We start from the raw sequence: 20,289 nt of genomic DNA on the forward strand, positions 1-20,289 counted from the left end.
TCAGGGCCTGGCTAGGATATCGGAGGTGGGGGGGACCTGCATGACTGATGGAGCGTGATGTAACCCAATTGCCTAGGCCCCTCCTTCCACAGCCCCCATCACCCCCGGAGTCAGGAGGCAGCCCAGGGAGGGGGACACAGGCCCATCAGCCCCCTAGTGCAGGGCTGGGGGGTTCCCGGGGCGGTTCTTGCAGGGGAGGGTCCAAGTGGCTGTAGAACAGGGCACAGGCTGGGTCCCCAAGGACAAGGGCCAGTGGAGCTCCTGGAGGAATGGGGTGGGTGGAAGGACGGACAGACAGACAGACAATTGGCTACCCAGGCTGGGGTATCCCATCCCCATGCTGAGCTGTTCCTATGTCCCCAGCCAGCAGGCATCAGACATGGGCCACTGGGGCGCCCCTCTGCCCCATGGGGGCCCATACGGGTGCCAGGGAGACAGAAGCCGCCTGTCCAGGGCCGAGCGCATCATGAGAGGCTGTTGAGGAAGTGGCTCTCCCCAGCCAGCGCGCTCAGCATGGAGCTCATGTCCCCCACGGCCATGTTGGGGGGCCCATGGGGGGGCAGCCGGGCAGGGCTGGGAGCCGGGGGCTCCGTCTCGTCCAGGATGGCGGCAAAGTCCAGATGCATGTTCTCCAGGTCCAGCGAGTCCAGGCTGTTGGAGCCCTGCCCCTCTGGCGCTGGGTAGGGGAAGGCGTGGGCGTGGAGGCCCTCCAGGCTGGGGACATACAGCCGGCCAGGCTCCTGTCCCCTGCAGCTGGCTGCCCGGAGACCCTGGGGGCCCTTCCTGGGTGGCAGAGGGCCCTGCCCCCCGGCATATAGCTGCGGGGGGCCCTCATGGGGGGTGTGCAAAGGTGGCAGGTGCAGCTGGCGGTGGGGGCTGGCCTCGGGGGGCTCGCAAGGGGGGCTGGCCTGGTTGCTCAGTGCCTGGGGCCCCCCGGAGGGCTGCGGCCGGCCAGCCGGGCTCTCGGGGTAGCTGCCATAGCTGGGGCTGAGGTATGGCTGGGGTGCCGGTGGGTACCGCAGGGGTTGGCTGTGCCCCATTAGGGCCTCCCCAGCCTGTGCGGGTGGCTGTGGCTGGTCCCCCCACATCAGCGCCTGCTGGGCCTGCACATAGCTCCGCACCAGTAGCTCCTTGGCCTGCCGCATGGGGGGCTGGGGCCGCCTGGCCGGGGGGGGCTGGGGCCCCAGAGTGCACGGTTCGGCCTGGTACTGGCGGGGGGCCGCCAGGTGCACCCCATTCTGGCAGGAGGCCGGCACCGGTGCCTGGAACCGCTGCTCGGCTTTGATGTGCGGCTGGCTGACCTGCCCCCCGGCAAACTGGCACGAGCCTGTGTGCCTGGGGTGGGGGGTGCAGGCGCCAGAAGCTGGGTACTGGTGGGGGCACAGCTGACCGGCCAGTGGGCTGTGAGCCATGGGGGTCATCCCTGGGTCAGCCTCCTCCCAGGGTGCTGGCAAGCTGGCCTCAGGCGGGCCCAGGCCCTGGTAGGGCTGGGTCCCTTGGCACTGGGGCAGAGGGTAACTGGGCTGTGCCAGGGCCCCCTGCAGGTCCCTGGGGGAGGCCGGGCTGAGCTGCACACCCACCATCGTCCTGTGGGCGCTGCCATAGGTGGCTTCCCCCTGCAGCTCCGCACCTGGCCCCTGGCACTGGAAGCCCAGGTATGGCTCCATCTCCAGCAGGCTGGGCTCCAGGAGGGCGTTCTCGCTGATGCCGGGTGGCGGAGGGGAGAGGAGGTGGCACTGCAGGCTGGCGTCGGTGCCCCCAAGGGGCTGCCGCCCAGCCCTGCCCACCGCGCCCACGTTCCCCACGCTCCTGAAGCGCTGCCCCATGGGTGGCTCAGGCGCTGGCCGGGCAGGGTCGCTGGCTCGCCGGGCACCATGCCCGGGCACCAGTGGTGGGTGCAGCTGGTAGCCAGGGCACTCGTCGGTGCTGTGGCGCCGCAGCGAGCCACTGGCCGGGAAGGACAGCACAGCCGGGGCCGGGTAGTCTCCTGAGAGCCCCATCCTGCCGCTCAGGCCCATCTGTGCCATGCTGGGGAGCGGGGTGGGCGGGGGGCCGCCTGTGGCCTCAGCGTACTGGGCCTTGAGGTGGTACTGCTGGGCAGGCGTCAGGCCCGGCAGCCCCCCGCCCTGACTGGCCTCGCCGGAGTGCCGCGAGGCGTCGGGGGAGAGCAGGACGTGGGTCTCAGGCAGGCCCAGGCTGCCGGCGGGGTACGGCGAGGCCAGCGAGGAGCGGCGGCTGACGGTGTAGGCCGAGCTGACGGTGCTGGTGGTGCTGGCCCGGCGGTCGCTCAGCGGGGGCAGGGGGGCCAGGTCCCCAGCGGAGCGCTCCAGGATGTGGTGGTGGGAGACGGCAGGGGACGGGCTGCACAGGCTGGGCATCTCCCCAGGGGGGCCTGCGGGGGGTTAATACAGGGCTGGGAGCGCGCCTGAGCCTGGGGGAAGGGGGAGGGTTTGGGACAAAGTCACGTCTGCAGGTTGCAGTTTGGGGGGGCAGGTGGTGGGGGCAGGTGGGGGCGCAGGCGATTGGGCTGGCCGGGCATCTGTGCACCTGCTGCAGTGTGGAGCCAGGGCACAGGAGACCTGTGTCCCATCAACCTGGCCCGGGAGGGGATGGGGAAATCGGGGAGTGCAGCAGAAACCCTCAGCCCCCGGGGACGTGACCCAGGAGTCCCAGCCCGCCAGCGCTCCCTGGTGCCAGGATAGGACCGTGGGGCCTACCCACTGCTGGAGGACAGCACCCCCTGCTGGGCCCTGCACGCCCCAGAACTCCCAGCCAGGGCTCACCAGTGGGGCCGGGGATGGCCGGCAGCTTCAGGCCCTTGCCAGGCGGAGGCTTCCTCAGCTGCCTGAGCTTGTCGATGCGGAGGTTCTCCAGGCGGCGCAGGGCGGCAAGCCCCGAGGGGCCCATGGGCTCCCCCGGCGGGGCGTCCTCCAGCACGGACAGGTCCTCCAGGCTGCCGCCTGCGTGGGCGTTCATCTCCACCCCGCTGTCGGTGTTGTTGGCGCTGCCCAGGGGCGAGCGCTCGCTGCTGCAGGACGACTGCCCGCCGGGACTGGGCTGCGGCTTCTGGGGGGCGGGGGACAGGGAAGAGGGGACAGCCCCACGTTAGCCACAGCCTCTGGGGCACCCAGCCCAGCAGTGAGGAATCCCCAGAGCTCCCTGTGCCCATGGCTCTGCTCCATACCAAGGAGGCCTCAGGGACCATCAGCTTCCCCTCGTCCCGCCTGCCCTCGCCAGGGCAGCCCCCATCCATCTCCTGCTTCATGTCTGCAGCGCCCCCGGGGGCCACCAGCACCCGGCTCAGCAGCGCCTCCCCCCGGTGCTTCTTGGTGATGTGGGCATCGGGGCCATGCACCGTCTTGACGTGCTTGCGCAGGGAGCTGGGGTCTGTATAGCGCTTGGTGCAGCCAGGGATCTTGCACACGTACGGTTTCTGCAGGGAGCAGACAGGGGTTAGCCCCAGGCTGGGCAGTGCTCCCCGCGGGCACCGCTGGGCATGGCGAGCCGCCCACTGGAGCCAGCTCCGGACTGCCCACCGGCTTCCAGAACGGGGCATCAGCCCCAGGGGAGGTGCGTCAGGGAGGCCCAGGGCTGGGCATGGGGCAGGCAAGGACTCAGCGACTGAGCCAGGGGCCGGGATTCCTTGGAAGGGCTGGACCACCCCTGGGAAGTCAGGCTGGCCTAGGCCCAGGTGCAAGGGGGCAAAGCGTGGGACAGCTGGCGGGGCTGAGCTCTGGGCACGGGGTGCCAAGCCCCACAGGGTCCTGGGCCAGTGGGGCTGCAAAGCACCACCTCTTCCCAAAGCCAGACTAACCCAGCAGCCATCGCCGGGGCACCCCGTGACCCCACCCCCAGGGCACAGCCCCCAGCAGCCCCTTGGGAGTACAGGCCAGAGCCCAGGAGCCCGACCACGTTGGGCGTGGGGGAGTACCTCGTTGGAGTGGGGGAAGCGGGCTGTACCATGTTGGGTGTGGGGGTGTACATTGTTGGAGTGGAGGTAGCAGGCTGTACCACCTTGGGTGGTGGGATTTACCTTGTTGTGGGGGGGGGAGCGGGCTGTACCATGTCAGGTGTGGGGGTGTACCTTGTAGTGGTGGGAGCGGGCTGTACCATGTCAGGTGTGGGGGTGTACATCATGGGTGGGGGGGCAGGCTGTACCACATCAGGTGCAGGGGTGTACCTCATTGGAGTGTGTGCGGTTCTGGTGCTTGGCACGGTCTGAGGCATTGGAGAAGGCCTTGTTGCAGCCCTCGTGCTCGCAGACGTACGGCTTCTCACCCGTGTGCGACCGCAGATGGGTCTTGAGGTTCTCCAGGCGCGAGTAGGCCTTGTGACAGCCCTCGAACTGCACGGACAGCCATGAGAGAGACACCCACCTCACCCTCCCTGGGGCCCCCGTGACCCCCACTGCACCCCCGGGCAGAGCCCCACCGTATATTGTGCACCCCCAACACCCCTCGAGGAGCCTTCACCCCTCCACACCCTGAGCAGTCACGGATCCTTCCCCAGCTGATCTGCACCCAGAGCCCAGGCAGGGCAGCGCCCACCCACCAGCACCCGGCAACGGGGGGTGGGGAGAAGGGCATGGAATACAGACCCCAGGGCGAGGCCACATGCGGCGGGGGGGGCGTCTCACACTCACCGTGCACTTGTGAGGCTTCTCACCCGTGTGGCGCCGCATGTGCACGACCAGCATGTACTGCGCCTTGAAGGGCCGCTGCTCCCGCGAGCAGTCCAGCCAGTGGCACACAAAGTCCTTTTTCTCACCGTGGATGTGCTCGTTGTTTATGTGCTGCAGGGACGGAGCAGGCGCAGGTCAGGCTGCAGGTTGGGGGGGGGCTGCAGGTTGGGAGTGAGGGGCACCGGCAGAGCTGGGGGGTGACTCACGTGCACCAGCTGCTCCTGGGTGTCGAACTCTTTGCTGCAGCTCTCCCAGCGGCAGTTGGTTTCGTACGTGGCCTCTGGCTCTGGCTTCCCGTCGTCCTTGTCCAGCTCCCCATGCGGCTCCAGCAGCCCCAGCAGGGGGTCCTAGGGCAGGGCAGGGGTCAGCCGCCGGCAGCTCCCCCCTGGCACCATGGGCTCAGGGAGTCGGATCCCACCAGCCAAGCCTGGGAGTTACCTGTGTCCCCCTGGAGGCTGGGCTGGAGACGTCTCCCTCCGATGGCTCCTCCCGGGCCGGGGCACCCAGGACCTCCCGCAGATGGGGCTCCGACTTCAGCTGCCACCCGGGGAGGGAAATGGGGTGAGCTTGGACAATGGAGGCGGGAGGGCAACAGCTGCCCTGCCCCTCCCCCGGCAGTGCTAGAGGGGGCCCTGGGGGGGGTACAGCCACCCTGCCCCTCCCCCAGCAGTGCTGGAGGGGGCCCTGGGGGGGGCACAGCCACCCTGCCCCTCCCTCTGGTGCTGCTGCAGATTTGGCTTCCCCAGGGCGAGGTGCGGCACTCCTACCAGAAGGGGTGCTGGGGGCTGTCCTCACCACCTGGTCTCTGGGGCTGGCAGGTGGGGAGGGGGTTGTCTCTCTCACCCCCTGGGCATTAGTGGGGATGGGTTTTGGCACTGCCCTGTGGCCACGGTGTGCCATGTGGGGTGCCCGCCTTACCTGGCAGTGCGTGGGCATCCCACGGGGTGAGGGATGGTGCAGGAGCCCTGGCCGGCCAGGCAGGTGCTCGTGGGAGCCACAGGAGGGCATGGGGGCGCCAAATGAGGCCCCTGAGGCCTTTGGGTGCCCCACAGGGCTTTGGAAGCCGAGGGAAGGGCTGGAAGTCAGAAAGAGAGTGAATCACCTGCCCCCAGGGGGGTCTCCCCATCCCAACCCGGCCTTGGGCCTCCAGCCATGTGTCCATTGAGGCAGAGGGGCTCAGCCTGCCCCAGGCCCCCTCTCAGCACTTGGCAGATGCTGAGCCACTAACCTGCCCACCTGCTTCCCCATGGCGGCAGGATGACTGCCCCTGCCCCAATGTGGGGAAACTGAGGCAAGCAGCAGCAAAGGGACTTAGCAAAGGTCACGCAATGGGTCAGTGACCGAACTGAGAATGAACCCCAGGAGACCTGCCTCCCAACCCCCACTGCACTAACCACTAGGTCGCACTCCTAGTGCCTCGCCAAGCAGCCGACCCACCTGATGGTGCCGATGGAGAGGTGCCCGTAGGTGCCGCCGGCGGAGGGGCAGCGGGAGTTGAGGAAGGCCACCAGGGAGCTGGGGGAGGTGCGGATGATGCTTTGCAGATCGACACTGGCGTCCGACAGGGGTGAGATGGACAGTGCCCGCTTCTTGGCCAGCCTGGCCACGCCGCGGGGCATGGAGAACCGGGACCCTGGGCCAGGAATGGAGAACCGGGGCTGAGCGCCTGGCGCCTTTGCCCCGCCTGGGCCAGGCTGGCACCTACCACGAACCCCTCCCTGTCACCCACCCCAGGCTCCAGGCACCCACCTACCCTCGGCGTGTCCCGTGTGCTCGCTGCCTGGCACCAGCCCGTACCCATGAGCACTGCCCACCGGGGCAGCCTGGGGGCAACCAGGGAAGTCACTGGGCCCTGAAATGAAGCAGGAGAGGGTTAGTCCTGGGCAGCCCCCACCCAGCTCCCTGCAGCATCTCAGGCCCGGGACTCCAGTGGGTTCCCCACAGCTGCGCTGAGCTCTGCAGAGCTCCTGAGCCACCCGCAGGCCGGGGGCCACGGCATCCAGACCAAGGGGGCCACCTGCTTCAGCTCCAACAGCATTGTGTGAGCACGGCCAGAGGGACAGACAGACAGGCCAGTGAGGGCAGGAGAGGGAGGAACAGATGGAGCATGGGACAGATAAAAGGGGTGAGGGGTGGGTGGGACAGGTAAAAGGGCGGGGGATGGGTGGAGCAGGAGCAGGTAAAAGGGTGAGGGATGGGTGGAGCAGGGGCAGGTAAGGGGTGGGGGATGGGTGGAGCGGGGGCAGATAAAGGGTCATGGGGGTCCACGGCTGACACAGACCTCACACGCCCTGTGCCGACGCTGCGAGCTGCTGGGGGCTGCACCCTGGGACTCACCGTCGGGCAGGCCAGGGCCGGGTGCCTGCAGGGGCCGCAGGTAGCAATGCTCCACGTAGCTGTTCCCAGGCAGGTTCGTGGGGTTGAACATGGTCTGTCAGGCCCCAAGCGGGGGGGCGCGGACCCCCTGTGGGGCCAGGGCTGAGAGAGAGGAGGCGAGTTGGTACCTGGCCAGCCTGCCAGGCTCCCCCCAGGGCCGGCCCCAGCACTGTCTCCCACGCCAAGTGTCGGCCAGTTGCAGGGCGGGGCTGCCGGGGAGCGGGGCTGGCTGGCACTGAACTGCCCGGCCCTCGCAGGCAGGTGGGGAAATGCCAGTCCCCTGTCACATCAGCAAAGACAGCAGCCGTCTCCTGTAAGCAAAGTGCCAGATCCCAGTGAAGAGAGCAGGACAGGTGAAGGGCTCAGGTGAGGGGCTCAGGTGGAGTCAGAGAAAGACCCATCTACCCCAGTGTCCCGTCCTCTGGCCGTGGCCAGTGCCAGGTGCCCCAAAGGGAGAGAACAGACCAAGGAATCAGGGATGGCTCCCTCCACTGTCGCCTGCTCCCAGCTGCTGGCAGACAGATGCTAGAGACACCCCCTGCCAGTGGGGGTGACAGCCAGCAAGGGACACAACCCAGGAGCTGCTGTGCTGCTCTCATTAACCCAGGCAGCAGTTTTCTTGGAATTGTCTTGTAAAATATACAGCTCGTGGCCTGCACAGCCGTGCCGCAGGGCGCGGGGGTGAGTTTTAATCCCTTGCTTCCATTACCTTTCCTACTGCCCTGCAGTAACGCGAGGTGTGTGCCTCAGTTTCCCCAGGCCCAGCGTCAGTGCACGGTGGGGAGGGGAGTTTCCATGTGATGATTTCTCACCTGTAGGCAATGGGGCTCCAGGCCATTTGTAACCCTGGCAACCAGGTGACCCCCTTTCTCCCCCTGGAAACAGGACACAGGCGGAGGAGGGGCCTGGTTGGTTTGAATGGGAACTGGGCTGGCGGTGGGGCAGTCTGGGCTGGCTGCAGAGGGAGGAAGGGGGGCCAGGGCCCAGCTCGGGGACCCCTCTGGGCCCCTCTCCCCAGGACAGATGGTACCAACAGCTGCTGGCCCCTGTGCTGACGGGTCTGTTCTGCACCGTGTCCCTGTCGCCTGCGACCCCGTCTGTCCCGCTGTGAGTGAGTCACGTCCGCCTGCAGGCAAGGGCAGGGCCCCCCCCCCCCCGGCGTTGTGACACCAGCCCGGCTGGCAGAGCTCCACAGGCGCCTGTACCTTTGGCCTCTGCCAACCTGCTGCCACGTCCTGTGCCCTGCGTGGGAGCACACGGCCCCTCCCTGTTCACACCCTCACCAGGGCCCATCGTTGCCCCTTCAGCGGCTCTTCACGGAGCTGAGCGTCCCTCGGTAGCCACATCCCGGCTCCGGGGCTCCTGGGGACCAGGGTTAGGCCGGCCGGGCACGGCTCTCGGGGTGAGCAGGCCGTGGCTGTGAGTGGCTCTGTCCAGTGCTGTCCGAAGGGCTCCCACGACCCACCAGCCTCTGCCGGGCGTGGTCCCGAGAGCGCCTGCAGCCATGCCAAGGGCTCCCCGGGGCCTGGGACCCACCGAGCCAGGCCGTGCGCCGGGGGAGTGCCCAGCTGGGCTCCCTGGCAGACACGCAGCCCACATCTCCCCCTCCTGGGCCGGGCCCTCTGTCCAGCTCCTGGGGGAGGGCAGGCCGGCCCTGCCCCACGTGCCCCACGCCGGATCACAACGCCCCTCATCTCCAGCAGAGGGAGCCCTGGCTGCAGAGCCGGCGCCCTTTCGGCCCATCCCCGCGGCCTCTGGCTCCAGCAGGGGGGGACCTCGCTCCGGCTGCCTGCACCTCTCCCCGGGCAGCTGCAGCCCAAGGGAGCTGCGGGGAGCGCCCTGGGGGTCTGGCATGCAGCCACCCCAGCTGCAGTGGCTCCGGCCCGGGGAGATGCGCCCCGGGGGCGGGGGAGCTCCCCAGACCCTGCTGTGGGTCTGCCCCTCCGCTCGCCCCCCTCGGAGCAGCACGGCCAGGCCCGGCGCCTTCCCCAGCCACGGCGCAGGAGGAGGTACAGGGACGGCCCCTCCCTCTGCCGCCAGCCCGTCTCCGTGCGCCCCCGGGCCCCGCGTAGCCCCACGCCCGGGCCCCCCGCACGACAACAAGTGACTCTGAGCTGAGAGCCGCCGGCGTCCGGGCAGGTTACCCTGCCTCTGCCTCGCACGCCCATCCGTGTGCACAGACACGCACGCACAGAGCCACGTGCACCCAGACGTGCGCGCACGGATCCCCGTGCACGCATGCACGCGCGCAGTCACACCAGGGCAGAGATGCACAAACACAACCCCCTCCTCCCCCCTCCCGGACGTGCCCCACATCTGGCCGTGCCCAGAGTAACTCCAGGCGCGCACCAGTGCAGAGGCAGCGCCCCGGGAAACGCCGCGAGGTGCGGCGTGGGGGCCCTGCTCAGCTGCAGGGCGGGGGCAGCACCCCAAGGGGGACCCCAGCTCCCGCCCTTCTCCCACCTCTGCCCACCCCCCGGCGCTGCTGCGAGCGGCGGGGCGTGGGTCTGGGGGCAGCCCCAGGGCGCCCTTGAAGCAGGCCCGGCCGCAGCCTCAGGCGCGCCGGCGAGGGAGGCGCCTGCAGGCTCCGCTCCCGCGCCCGGGCTCCTGCTTTGCCAGGCAGCCCGGGGCCGGCCGGCGCGGTGGGTGATCCGGGCGTTTGTTATGACTTGGAAGCCGCTAATGGCCGCGCCGGCTGCGGGAGGCCGGTGCTGGCACCACGCGGAAGGGGCTTTGCTTCGGGGCCGGGCCGGGCCCTCCAGCCTCGGGGCCAAGGGGCCGTGGGAAGTGGCCCGGGGGGCTGCTCGAGGCGGGGGGGCACTCCACGCCCCCCCCCCGGCACCGAGCGAGTCCCCCAGCCTGGCCGCTCACACCCTGGAGGAGAATCTCCTTTTTGCGCTCGCTGTGCAGGGACTAGGACACACAGCTCGGAACCCCCGAGCACAAAGACGCTGGTGGGGGGGACAGCTGGACACTCTAGCACAGGGCGGGAGCCAGTCTGCCCAGGCCTCCCCCCAGCGAGCCCGGCGCACAAGCGTGGGGCAGAGGAACCAACCAAGCCCGGGCGGGATCTGCCCCTCCCCACCCCGAAGGGTCTTGGCGCTGTCGGCCAGGCCAGGAGCCCCGCTGGGTAACCCACCCCCCGCGCCTGGGGCTGAGTCTGATCACCCTCCTCCACCCAAGAAAGGCCTGGGGCCGCCCCTGGCTGGGGGCACAGAGCCAGGGGGCGGGGGGGCTGGGGGGGTTCCGCAGCTGGCAGCCAGCTGGTGGCGGAAAAAAAACAACGTCACCACAACAACCGAGTCTGTTGGGTTTCGGGGGAGGCTTCCCCCCCCATCGCTTCCCCACCCCCGTCAGGAAGGGGGGACAGGGGCGGGGGGAGGGGCTGCCCGGGGGGGTTGCAAAGAATAAATTCAGAAAGAAACAAGGCGAAAAAGGAGCAAGTAGGAAGTCGGGCAGGTACCTGCCCCCCGCCGGGCCCCCCTGTTCCCATCCCCCCGCCGGGACGCCCTCTCCTCGGCCCACCTCGCCCTTCCGGGCCGTGCGCTCAAAGAGCCGCCCCCACATAAGGCCCCCCGCCCTGGGGCCGGGTCGGGGCCAGGCCCTGTGCCCTCCCCCCGGGGCTGGATCCCAACTAACACCTTCGGGCCCCACAGCTCCAGGCTGGGACCCGGCCCCTGGCGCCCCCAGCCGGGGTGGGGGCTGCAAAACCGGCTGGGACGCGCTGACCCACCCGGCCCGAGTGCGCAGCTGCCATATCGCCAAACAAGGCCCCGCCCCGCTCCCACGCCTGAGCTTCCGGGAAACTGAGGCACGTGCGCAGGACCACTCGTGACATTGTCCAGCGGGGAAGGGAAACTGAGGCACGGAGGGGTTCTCTCCTGGCGGCCGGAGCCAGCCCCGCGGCCGGGCTCTCCGCTGCCCCCTCCCCCGCCGGCCCACCCGGGAGTGGAGCGGGGCTGAAATGAGAGCGCGGGTGGGGGGGCTGCCTGTGTGTGGCATTCCAAGCCGGGAGGGGGGGGCTGCCCCCGACGGGGGGGGGCGGAGCCTCACGCCTCAGTTCCCCCTTTGAGAGCTCGTCTGGGGGCTTTGTCCGCGTGTCACGGGGAAGAATGGGGCGGGGGGGAGGGGGAGGGAGGTAAAGTGACATTACCCGGAGGGGACCGGGGGAGGAGCTGGGGAGCTGCCCAGCGGGGGGGTGGGGACACTCCCGGCTCTGCGCCCCCCCAGAGTTTGCCGACCTCGGGCCCAGCCCTGTTCTACAGTACAAAGGGGAAAGGGGGGCTCGGACCCAGGTACTGGTGACTGTCCCATCCCCCCACTGCACTGAGCCCAGGCCTGTGACCCCCCCACCCGCCCCACCCCCACTGTGCTCAGCAATGCCCAGAACGCCCTGAACAGGCGGAAGGGTGGGGGCGGGAGAACCCAGTCATCTGGGCTCCCATCCCCCACACTGACCAGTAACTCCCAGTCCCCTCCTGGAACTGGGAAAAGAACTCAACTCCCCTCTGTGTGCCCAGTCCCCTCCCCCATCCCGCCCACTTGCCCTGGCCTGATCCTGCACCAGGAACATCTGGAAGCCCTGGGAAAAAACTGAGACCTGCTTGTGCCCTTCCTGCAGGGCAAGGCCCGTGGGAGCAGCTGTGCCCCTCTGCTAGCAGCAAGGGGCAGAGAAAGGTCCTGCCAGGCCAGCAGGGACAGGCACGCAGGGAGCTCCGAGCCCTGTCCCCGGACGCCGTCACAGAGGGGGTTCCCACGCTGTGCCAGGTGCTGCACACAAGGGGTTCTGGCTCGCCAAAACAGAACTCTTCTGCCTAGCCAGGTGGGGAAACTGAGTCACATGGCGACACAGGGCAGGCACCCACAGGGGTGGAGTCAAGACTACAGTTCAGGAGTCCCTCAGGCCGCAGCAGTGCAGGAGGGGCTGGGCTGGGCAAGAGCAGCTGTGGTAGCTGCAGTCGGGGGGCGGGTCCCCCTGGCCCCCCCCACAGCTGCTCTCCCAGGGCCCTGCCACTGCTAAGAGGGTGTGAAACAGCCTTTCTCACCAGTGACAGCCGGAGGGGCCTGAGCTAGGGTGTGAGGAACCGAACTGCCGGGGAAATCAGGGGAAGCCGGAGTCCCCCAGGTCCCGAATCCCAGCTTTCCCCACAGTGATTGGCTGGCTCTGGGTGCTGCAAAGGGATCCCTGAATTCCTTCACCTCGAGGCCCAGGGGGGCCCAGGAACTGCCATGAACCGTGGGGAGGTCTCACCCTGAGACCTCAGCGTGGCTCCAAAAGGCGTCTCCCATTGGCCCACCAGGACTCCCAGCATTGGAGCGGGGCTGGTGGGGGCAGCCACAGGCTCAGCCCCACACCGCCGTGCCCTGCACCCTTTCAGTTCTGTTATTGTAGGGTCCCACTAGCGCAGGGGTGGCAAACGTTGGTTTGTTATTGTAGGGTCTCTGAGTAGTGCGGGGGCTGTGTGCACCCTCGTCCAACAGTGGTCCTAGTGCCACATGAGGACAGCAATGGGGGGGGTGTGCAACACAGGCAGTTGTTCACTGATGACCCCTCTGGCTCAGCCAGCGTCACCCCAACCCCTCCCTCGGCCAGGCCAGGGAACAGCCACTGTTGTAACTCGTCGTCTTACAGGTCCCAGGATCTCATTCAGGACCCCTGCCAGCCCCAGGTCCCACTGGCCTCCCACACCGGCAGCCAGCCGTGGGTCTGACCGGCCCCTCCCATGCCGGCAGCCAGCCCCAGGTCCCACTGGCCTCTCCCACCCCAGCAGCCAGTCCCAGGGCCCACTGGCCTCTCCCATGCTGGCAGCCAGCCCTGGGTCTGACCGGCCCCTCCCACACCGGCAGTCAGTCCCAGGGCCCACTGGCCTCTCCCACGCCAGCAGCCAGCCCTGGGTCTGACTGACCCCTCCCACGCCAGCAGCCAGCCCCGGGTCACACTGGCCTCCCACACCGGCAGCCAGCCCTGGGTCTGACCGGCCCCTCCCACGCCGGCAGCCAGCCCTGGGTCTGACCGGCCCCTCCCACGCCGGCAGCCAGCCCTGGGTCTGACCGGCCCCTCCCACGCCGGCAGCCAGCCCTGGGTCTGACTGGCCCCTCCCACGCCGGCAGCCAACCCTGGGTTTGACCGGCCTCTCCCACGCCAGCAGCCAGCCCCGGGTCCCAGCAGCCCCTCCCACGCCTGCCATAGGTCCCCACTGGGCTGTGGCATTGCTGGCTCCCAAGTCCTGGCTGTGTCCATGTACTCGAGGAACATGCCTGGGCCCCATTCAGGGCACAGCTAGTGCCCCGGCTGCCAGGACAAGGGGCGGGTGCCAGCTGCTCCGAAAGCCCCCATCTACCCCGTCCCCTGGCCCAGGAGTGCAGAGCATTGGCTCCTTTCAGCCTCCCCACCTTGGCTCTTCCTTCCCGTCCTACCAGCCACGAGTCACCCAGCGCCAGCGGCTGCTCAGAGAGCAGACGCCCTTTCCCGGCCAGTGTGCGAGCGGCAGATTGCTTGGTGTGCCCTTGGAGGGCATCGCAAGAGGCCTTGCACGGTGTCGCACAAGGCCTTGCACAGCCGGGTTGGTTCTCACCGTGTGTCAGCAGTGCCCGGTGCTGGCCTGGCCTGGCCCCGCTGCACTGGGCTCTCCTCGCCTTGGCGGCTGCCTCACCCCCCACATGGCCTCAGCCCAGCCCCGCTGCCTTCCCACCGCCCTGGCTACGCTCAGCGCTAAAGCCCTACGGACAGACGCAGGGCAGGGACCCTCCTGTGGTACTGGGGCCGCGCCCCGTCCCACGGGCCCTCACTGCAGGCTGACCGGAGCCGCCAGGGTCACAGTGCATTTTGTGGGCATGAAAAACAGATCTGGGGGCGCCCAGGGTCGCGAGGGGGGGCAGGCTTGCACAAGGCACCACCCTGCCCACCCATGCGCATGGCCGCAGCCAGGACGCAGCCCAGCCCCTGACACAGGACACGCCCCGCACATGTCCACGGGCACACCCGGCCACCCACGCGTGTGCCCAGCCCCCTCCATCAGCTGGGGCCGGGGCTGTGGGCCGCTTGGGCTTCACCCGGCGTGGCTCCCAGCAGGGCAGTGGGACCCCCAGTAGCCAGGCCCTGTTGGGGGGCCCCGCTTGCGGCTGTGGGGTCAGCCTTGCCAGGGACTGCAAGTTAAAGGGGCAAGACACCGATTCCCCCCCAGCAGGGCGAGCTTGGGGCAGGAGGGGGAGCAGAGAGAGGAGCTCCCAGCCCAGCAGCCAATGGGAACGACCAGCCCCCCCGCCCTCTCCCCGCCCCGGCCCACCCAAGTAGCAGCCTATGGGCATAAATTCACGAGCCAAGCGCAGGCTGGAGCAAGGCAGCGCCCTGCCAAGAAACTCAAACTGACACGCATTCCTTCTGCGCCTGCCAAGAGCCTGGGCCAGGCCGCCCACGGGCCGCCGGCTGGGCACAGAACCGCTTCTGCCCTCACACAGGGGTCCTGAGCCCCCACGGGCTGCCGGCTGGGCACAGGGCCCCTATAGGCCGCCGGCTGGGTACAGAACTGCTCCTGCCCTCACACAGGGGTCCTGAGTGCCCACGGGCCGCCAGCTGGGCACGGGGCAGCTCCTGCCCTTGCACGGGGGTCCTGAGCGCCCACGGGCTGCCAGCAGGGCACAGAGCCACTCCTGCCCTCACACAGGGGTCCTGAGCCCCAAGGGGCCACCGGTTGGGCACAGGGGCGCTCCTGCTCTCACATGGAGGTCCCGAGTGTCCACAGGCCACCAGCTGGGCACGGGGCCGCTCCTGCCCTCGCACGGGGGTCCTGAGCACCCATGGGCCACTGGCTGTGCATGAAGCCACTCCTGCCCTTGCACAGGGGTCCTGAGTGCCCACAGGCCCCCGGCGAAAGACAGCAAGCTGGGTGGGGAGAGCAGATTAGCTGCAGCGGAGCGGGGGAGGACAGCCACCCAGAGAGGGACAGAGGGAGGGGTGTGTGGGGACAGACAGACAGACAGGCAGACACAGAGGCTGCATGGGAACGGACGGCTAGGAGCCATGGACTGGCCATGGGCTGTCCCCACACCTGGGGATCTCCCCTTGTTGCCCCCAAGGGGAAGCAGCTTCTGGGCCAGACACCTGGAGACGTCTCAGGGAGTCTGACCCCATGTGGCCCCCCAGACACTGGCGATGGGGGGTTGGGCCCAGCTCATGGAGGGATTTGCCCTCTCACCCCAGGGCCCAGCCCCCCTCCACCAGGCCGATAGCTTTAACCCTGCACAGCCCTTGGCCACCGCCTTCACGCCACCCCGTGCCTCACACACAGCCCCCCCACCCCACTTTCCAGCTATGCCGGTGTGGCCCCTGCAGCATGGGCTCCCTCGGGGACGCCCAGGGGCTGCAGGAGCTGAGCATCCCCACCCCACGGTTCTCTGGGAGGTCCCACAAGTCACCGAGGGAACAGCCGGGGCACTGCCAGGGGTAAGAGGGGAGCCAGCCCCCAGTCCAGCTCAGTCCCACACTGGACTGGATTGGTGGCAGACTCCCCCGCCCCCCACCTGGCCGGGCAAAGTGAAATCATGGGGGCCAGGGCCCCTGCGGTGCAAAGCCCCACGGCACTGGGCCTGCTCCGCCTGCCCCAAGCGGGTCTGTCTGTGGCCCAGCCCCCCACTGCTCCTGACCCCTCCCTGGGGCCGCCCACCCATTCAGCCCCTGCTAATCTGCCGGCTGCCTCAAAGCCCATTGCTTCAGGTTCAGGGGCTCTGAAAGGAGCTGATCCTGCACCAGGGGCTGGGGGCCGGGCCGGTTCCAAGGTGGTCTGCTGGCCTGGGGGCTGGAGAGCCAAGCACAAGGCTGGTCCTGGGGCTGGGTTGGCCAAGCCAGGGCTGGGTCCTGGTGTCTGCTGGCCCCTTCTCTTGGGGTGCCCCTCCCTCTGAGTGCCCTGGAGCTCCCCCTGCCCCGCACTGACCCTCTGAGCTAACCAAGAGCTCTCCCCTCCCGTGCTGGCCGGAGCAGGGAGTGAGGGGCACCAGCAGGGCTGCAGGGGGCAGAGCTGGCCTGGCAGGGGCTGCGGGTTGGGAGTGAGGGGCACCAGCAGGGCTGGGGGCCCAGGACTGGGCTGGCAGGGGCTGCAGGTCGGGAGTGAGTGGCACTGGACCCCTGGGCAGACCCCTGCCTGCCTGTGCTTGCTCGGTGGTCCTGGACTCAGGGTTCCCCAGTGCTGGATTCATGGCAGCCCTGACAAACCGCCCCCTGGAAGCCCCATGTCAGGCCCTGGCCCAGGACAGGAGGGGGAGGAACTTTTCCAGCCTGTGGGGCAGAGACACCCCTGGTACATGTGGGGCTCAACATCAGCCTGGCTGGGAGCCACCCAGCTCCCTCCCACACAGCCAGTGGGGCACGGTGCTGCACTGAGCCTCCCCTGGCCCAGCCCCTCCCCTGGCATGGGCAGAAGGGGCCTGACTTTCAACAGGCTGGCAAGGCAGGAAGTCCCACCTTCTGAAGGCGGGACATCCTGGTAAGGTCACAGAACAGCCAATCAGCTTTGCTGGGGCAGTGACATCACCATAGCTCTCTGGGGAGGATGGCCCAGAAGGGGCAGAGGAAGAGCTGGATCAAATCCCAAAATCTCCATTGCCCTCGGAGCGATCCCAGAACGGGCCGGGCCAGGGCTGTGCAGAGCCCATCCCCCGCCTTGTTGGGAGTGACCCGGCGCCGGCCTCGTTCTCCGCGGGGGGAGACGCCCGGTGGTTGTGCACCACATCCACCTCTTATTGGCCGCGTCCAGCAGGCGACGAGTTCCCGTTACCTGCGGAACTCACTGCCACAGGCCAGCGCAGGGCAGGCTGCAGCTGAGGCTGGGGAGGACAGGGTGATGCTTGGCCAGGTGGGAGCTTGGGGGGGGATCCATGCCCTCCTGCTCTGGGGCTGGAATGCCCCCTAGCCCCAGTGCACCCCATGGCCACCGGCGGGAAGCGGCTGGCGGAGACAAGAAAGAGAAAACGCCCTTCTGGGTAGTTCCTGCGCCCCCAGCCATGTGCCGGGCCCTGAGACCATAAGCCTGGCGCTGAGCAACTGAGATCCCGGGGGCAGGAGGGAGCCCCAAACCCCCCTCACCCCCAGACGTGGCCTGGCTGAAACCCGGCTGCTACTTTCCGCTCCTGTCGGCTGCTCCCCGGTTGCTCTTGAAGGGTTTTGGGGTTCTGCAGGGCCGCCAGTGGCCAGGAGCTGATGCCTCCATGGGGAGCCCGGGGGTGGGGGGCGGGGGCTCGGCAGGCTCTGACCTCCACCAGGAGCCTCACCAGCCACCTGGGCCCCCTCGCTACAGCCTTCCACTGTTGGGGAAGCTGAGGCAGAGCCCAGGCAAGTGGCTGCAGACCCGGCGACAGGAGAACCCAGGAGTCCGGGCAGCTGACCCATGGCTGGCCGAGGCGATGTTTCGCCTGCTTCATGGCTCATTTGGAGAGCTGCGGCAGGCGGTGCAACCACCGTGGGGTCCCTGAGGGGGGGCTGTGGGGCTGGCCCCCTTTGCAGGCAACGGGTCACCCAGCTGCCAGCAGGTGTGGGCTGTTCCCTGCCCAGCGGGGATCCAGTTACGGGTTCCCCAGCCGGGCTGAGCTCCGGCTCCCGGCCCCCTTGCTGCGCCCCGACCTGTTGGGAGGTCCCGCTGACTCCCTGCACGGGACGGCGGCTCCTCTGCAAGGGGGACCTCACCCAGGCCAGTCCCACCCCAGCGCCGCCGCTGCCCCTCACTCCCGCCCCTGCCAGCCCAGCAGTTAACGTCAGGTCGGGTCCGGGGGGGCGGCCGGGGCCCGGATCTGGGGTCAGCTCCGTGCAGCTCCTGGCGTCTCGTGGCCCGGATCGCAGGTGGCTCCCCCGGGCGCTCCCCGCACGCAGGTGCTTCAGGCCGGCGGGATTCTCCCTTCCCCGCCCAGCCCGTCCCTGGCAGGCCGGGATCTGCTGATGCGGCAGCTGGAGGCTCAGGGCTGGGGCTGGGCAGAGGGTTCCCCGGCCCCGCCCGGGCCCCGGGCCGGTTCCCAGTGGCTCCTGGGAAGCTCCTGTGGGGAGCGTGAAATCCCCGGCCCCACCCTGAGTGGGCGCTGCCGGCGGCCGGCCAAGGGGCCCTGGCCCAGGGTGTGGCCGGGTCACGCCCACAGCTCCCGCTGCCCGGGGGGGGTCGTGGCGGGCGGGGCCCATGGGGGTAGGTGCTCCCGGTCGCGGCTCCCGGCCGGGCAGCGAAGGAGCCCGTGTGCCCCGAGGCCCGTGGGGGTTCCTGCCGGCAGGGGCGGGCTGCCCCGGTGCCCACGTGCCCCAGATCCGCCCGGAGGTGCCCCAGGCCCCCACTGCCCACTTGGGCTTCTCCTGCCCGGGGGCCTGGGCAGCTCCCGGCTCCTTCTCCCGGCCCAGGCCCCGGGGTGCTCAGCTCTGCTCAGCTCAGCTTCCCCCTTCCCATCCTCCTGCACCTGTCCCGGCAGCTCCACGCGCTCCGTCCCAGCAGCGCCCTGGAGCCCACCGCGGCCCCCGCCTGGCACAGCCGCCAGCCCCCCTGGGCCACCTCGGGCGTCACACAGTGCCAGCCAGACCCAGCCGTGTCCCGCCCTCGCCGGGCCTGAGGCTTCCTGCGCTCAGCCCAGGGAGGGGGCTCGCGGCTCGGCCACCGGAGCACTCAGCCACCTGGGCTGGGACCCAGACAGGCCCTCGGCCTAGCTCCAGCCCTGGCCCCGGGCTGGTGGGGTGCGGACCAGGCCGCCCGCAGCTTGGGGGGGGGGTTCGTGGTGTGGGGAGCAGGGCTTGCAGGGCCTCTGCCCCAGTCCCAGCGGGTTTCATTGGACCTGCCCCCACCACCGAGGCTGGGGGCCACGGACCAGCCACTCCCGCCCGGGTGGCCTGGCAGAGGGATGGAGCTTTTCCGGCCCCCCCAGATTCAAACCCCCCCCCCCGGACCAAGTCCCCCAGCAGGGAAACAACCCCGTGAGCTGGGCCCGCGTCCAGCTCCCCCTGCACGCTGGGGTGAAGCTTTTCCCTGCAGAGTTACCGCCAGCGGGCTGAGCCCTACCTCGGGCGCCTCGACTTCTCCTTTCCAGGGGCAAACCCGCTCTCTGGGGCCGGGATGCTGCAATCGGGGCGCTTCACCTCTTCCCGCAGCAACCCGCAACATCCACCGCGAGGCGAACCCCGAAAAGCCACCGCCGCCTGCCTGGCGCGTCACAAACCTGCCCTCATCTTCCTCCTCCGTCCTTCCCCGGGAAATCCACCGGCCGAGCACCAACGGGGAACAAACCGGTGCTGTTGGGCCGGCACAGCGCGGGCCGGTGAGGAACCCGCCAGCCGCCGGCGGCAGCCCGGGACCACCTCGGAGAAGGGAGTTTTGTTTTTCTTTAAGCAACTTTCCCGCTGAGTTTTAGAGTCTGTCGACATGGGCGCGCGGCGCCGGGCTGCGCCGCTGGGCGCGGAGGCTGGGCCGGGGGGATGTGGCAGGAGAGACAAAAACCGACTCTCTTCCTTTGCCTTTTCCAAGCCGTGGAGCAGTTTTTTTTCGAAGTTTTTTTTAAGACAATCTTTGCCGGCTGCCTGGGGAGGAGGCCGGGCCGGGCCGGGCGGGCGGGCGAGGGAAGCCCCTGGCTGAATTCACAGAGCACGCTGTCTACAATTTCAGAGCCACTTTGAAAACCTGGGCTGGATCTGTGCGCACACACGCGTGCACTCTCACGGGGCTGCGGTGCACACGCTGGTGCACTCGCACGGGGCTGCGGTGCACACGCTGGTGCATTCCCACGGGGCTGCGGTGCACACGCTGGTGCATTCCCACGGGGCTGCGGTGCACACCCTGGCGCGCGCACCCGCAAGGCGACGGGTATCTGGACCCAAGCACGCCCTCTGCCCGCCCGGCCCTCCTTCGGCCGGCTGCCCGGGCTCCGCAGGGCGCAGCGCTCACAGGGCGGAAAGGGGGCCCAGGGTCTCCTGGGTCTTGGGGCCCTGGGGCTCAGTGCATCTCTCCCAGCACTGGGCCGCTCTCCCATTAGCCCCCGGGCTCGGGGCGGGGGGCGTGGGGCGAGCGTGGGGGGCTGTGCCCCCAGCCAGTGGTTCGCCAGGTCGGGGCCCAGAAGAAAGCGGCTTCCGGAGCCCCTGGCCTGAGATGACAGACTTGGGGGTGTCTCCCCGGTGTGGGAGCAAGTGGGGGGTCGCAGTCTCGGGGAACCCCTGCCCAGCCCTGGGCCCCAGGCCTGCCAGTGCGCTGCCATCCGCGGACCCCGGCAGGGCGCCCTCCCCC

At 69.2% G+C, this 20,289-nt stretch overlaps 1 protein-coding gene across 1 annotated transcript; it reads right to left on the bottom strand.

Annotated features, from left to right (window-relative positions):
- Positions 1-359: 359 nt before the first annotated feature.
- On the bottom strand, positions 360-19,503 carry GLI1 (GLI family zinc finger 1). Its single transcript, XM_074980008.1, has 12 exons — positions 19,075-19,503; positions 7,019-7,159; positions 6,435-6,533; positions 6,119-6,314; positions 5,600-5,756; positions 5,120-5,218; positions 4,888-5,028; positions 4,643-4,792; positions 4,181-4,345; positions 3,185-3,433; positions 2,784-3,066; positions 360-2,392 (listed from the first exon to the last, which is right to left on the bottom strand). Exons 2-12 carry the CDS (start codon positions 7,107-7,109, stop codon positions 465-467), a joined length of 3,558 nt encoding a protein of 1,185 aa, XP_074836109.1. The 5' UTR covers positions 7,110-7,159; positions 19,075-19,503; the 3' UTR covers positions 360-464.
- Positions 19,504-20,289: the final 786 nt, after the last annotated feature.

The sequence above is a fragment of the Carettochelys insculpta genome, chromosome 29 (genome assembly GCF_033958435.1).
Source record: "Carettochelys insculpta isolate YL-2023 chromosome 29, ASM3395843v1, whole genome shotgun sequence".
Lineage (NCBI taxonomy): Eukaryota > Metazoa > Chordata > Testudines > Carettochelyidae > Carettochelys > Carettochelys insculpta.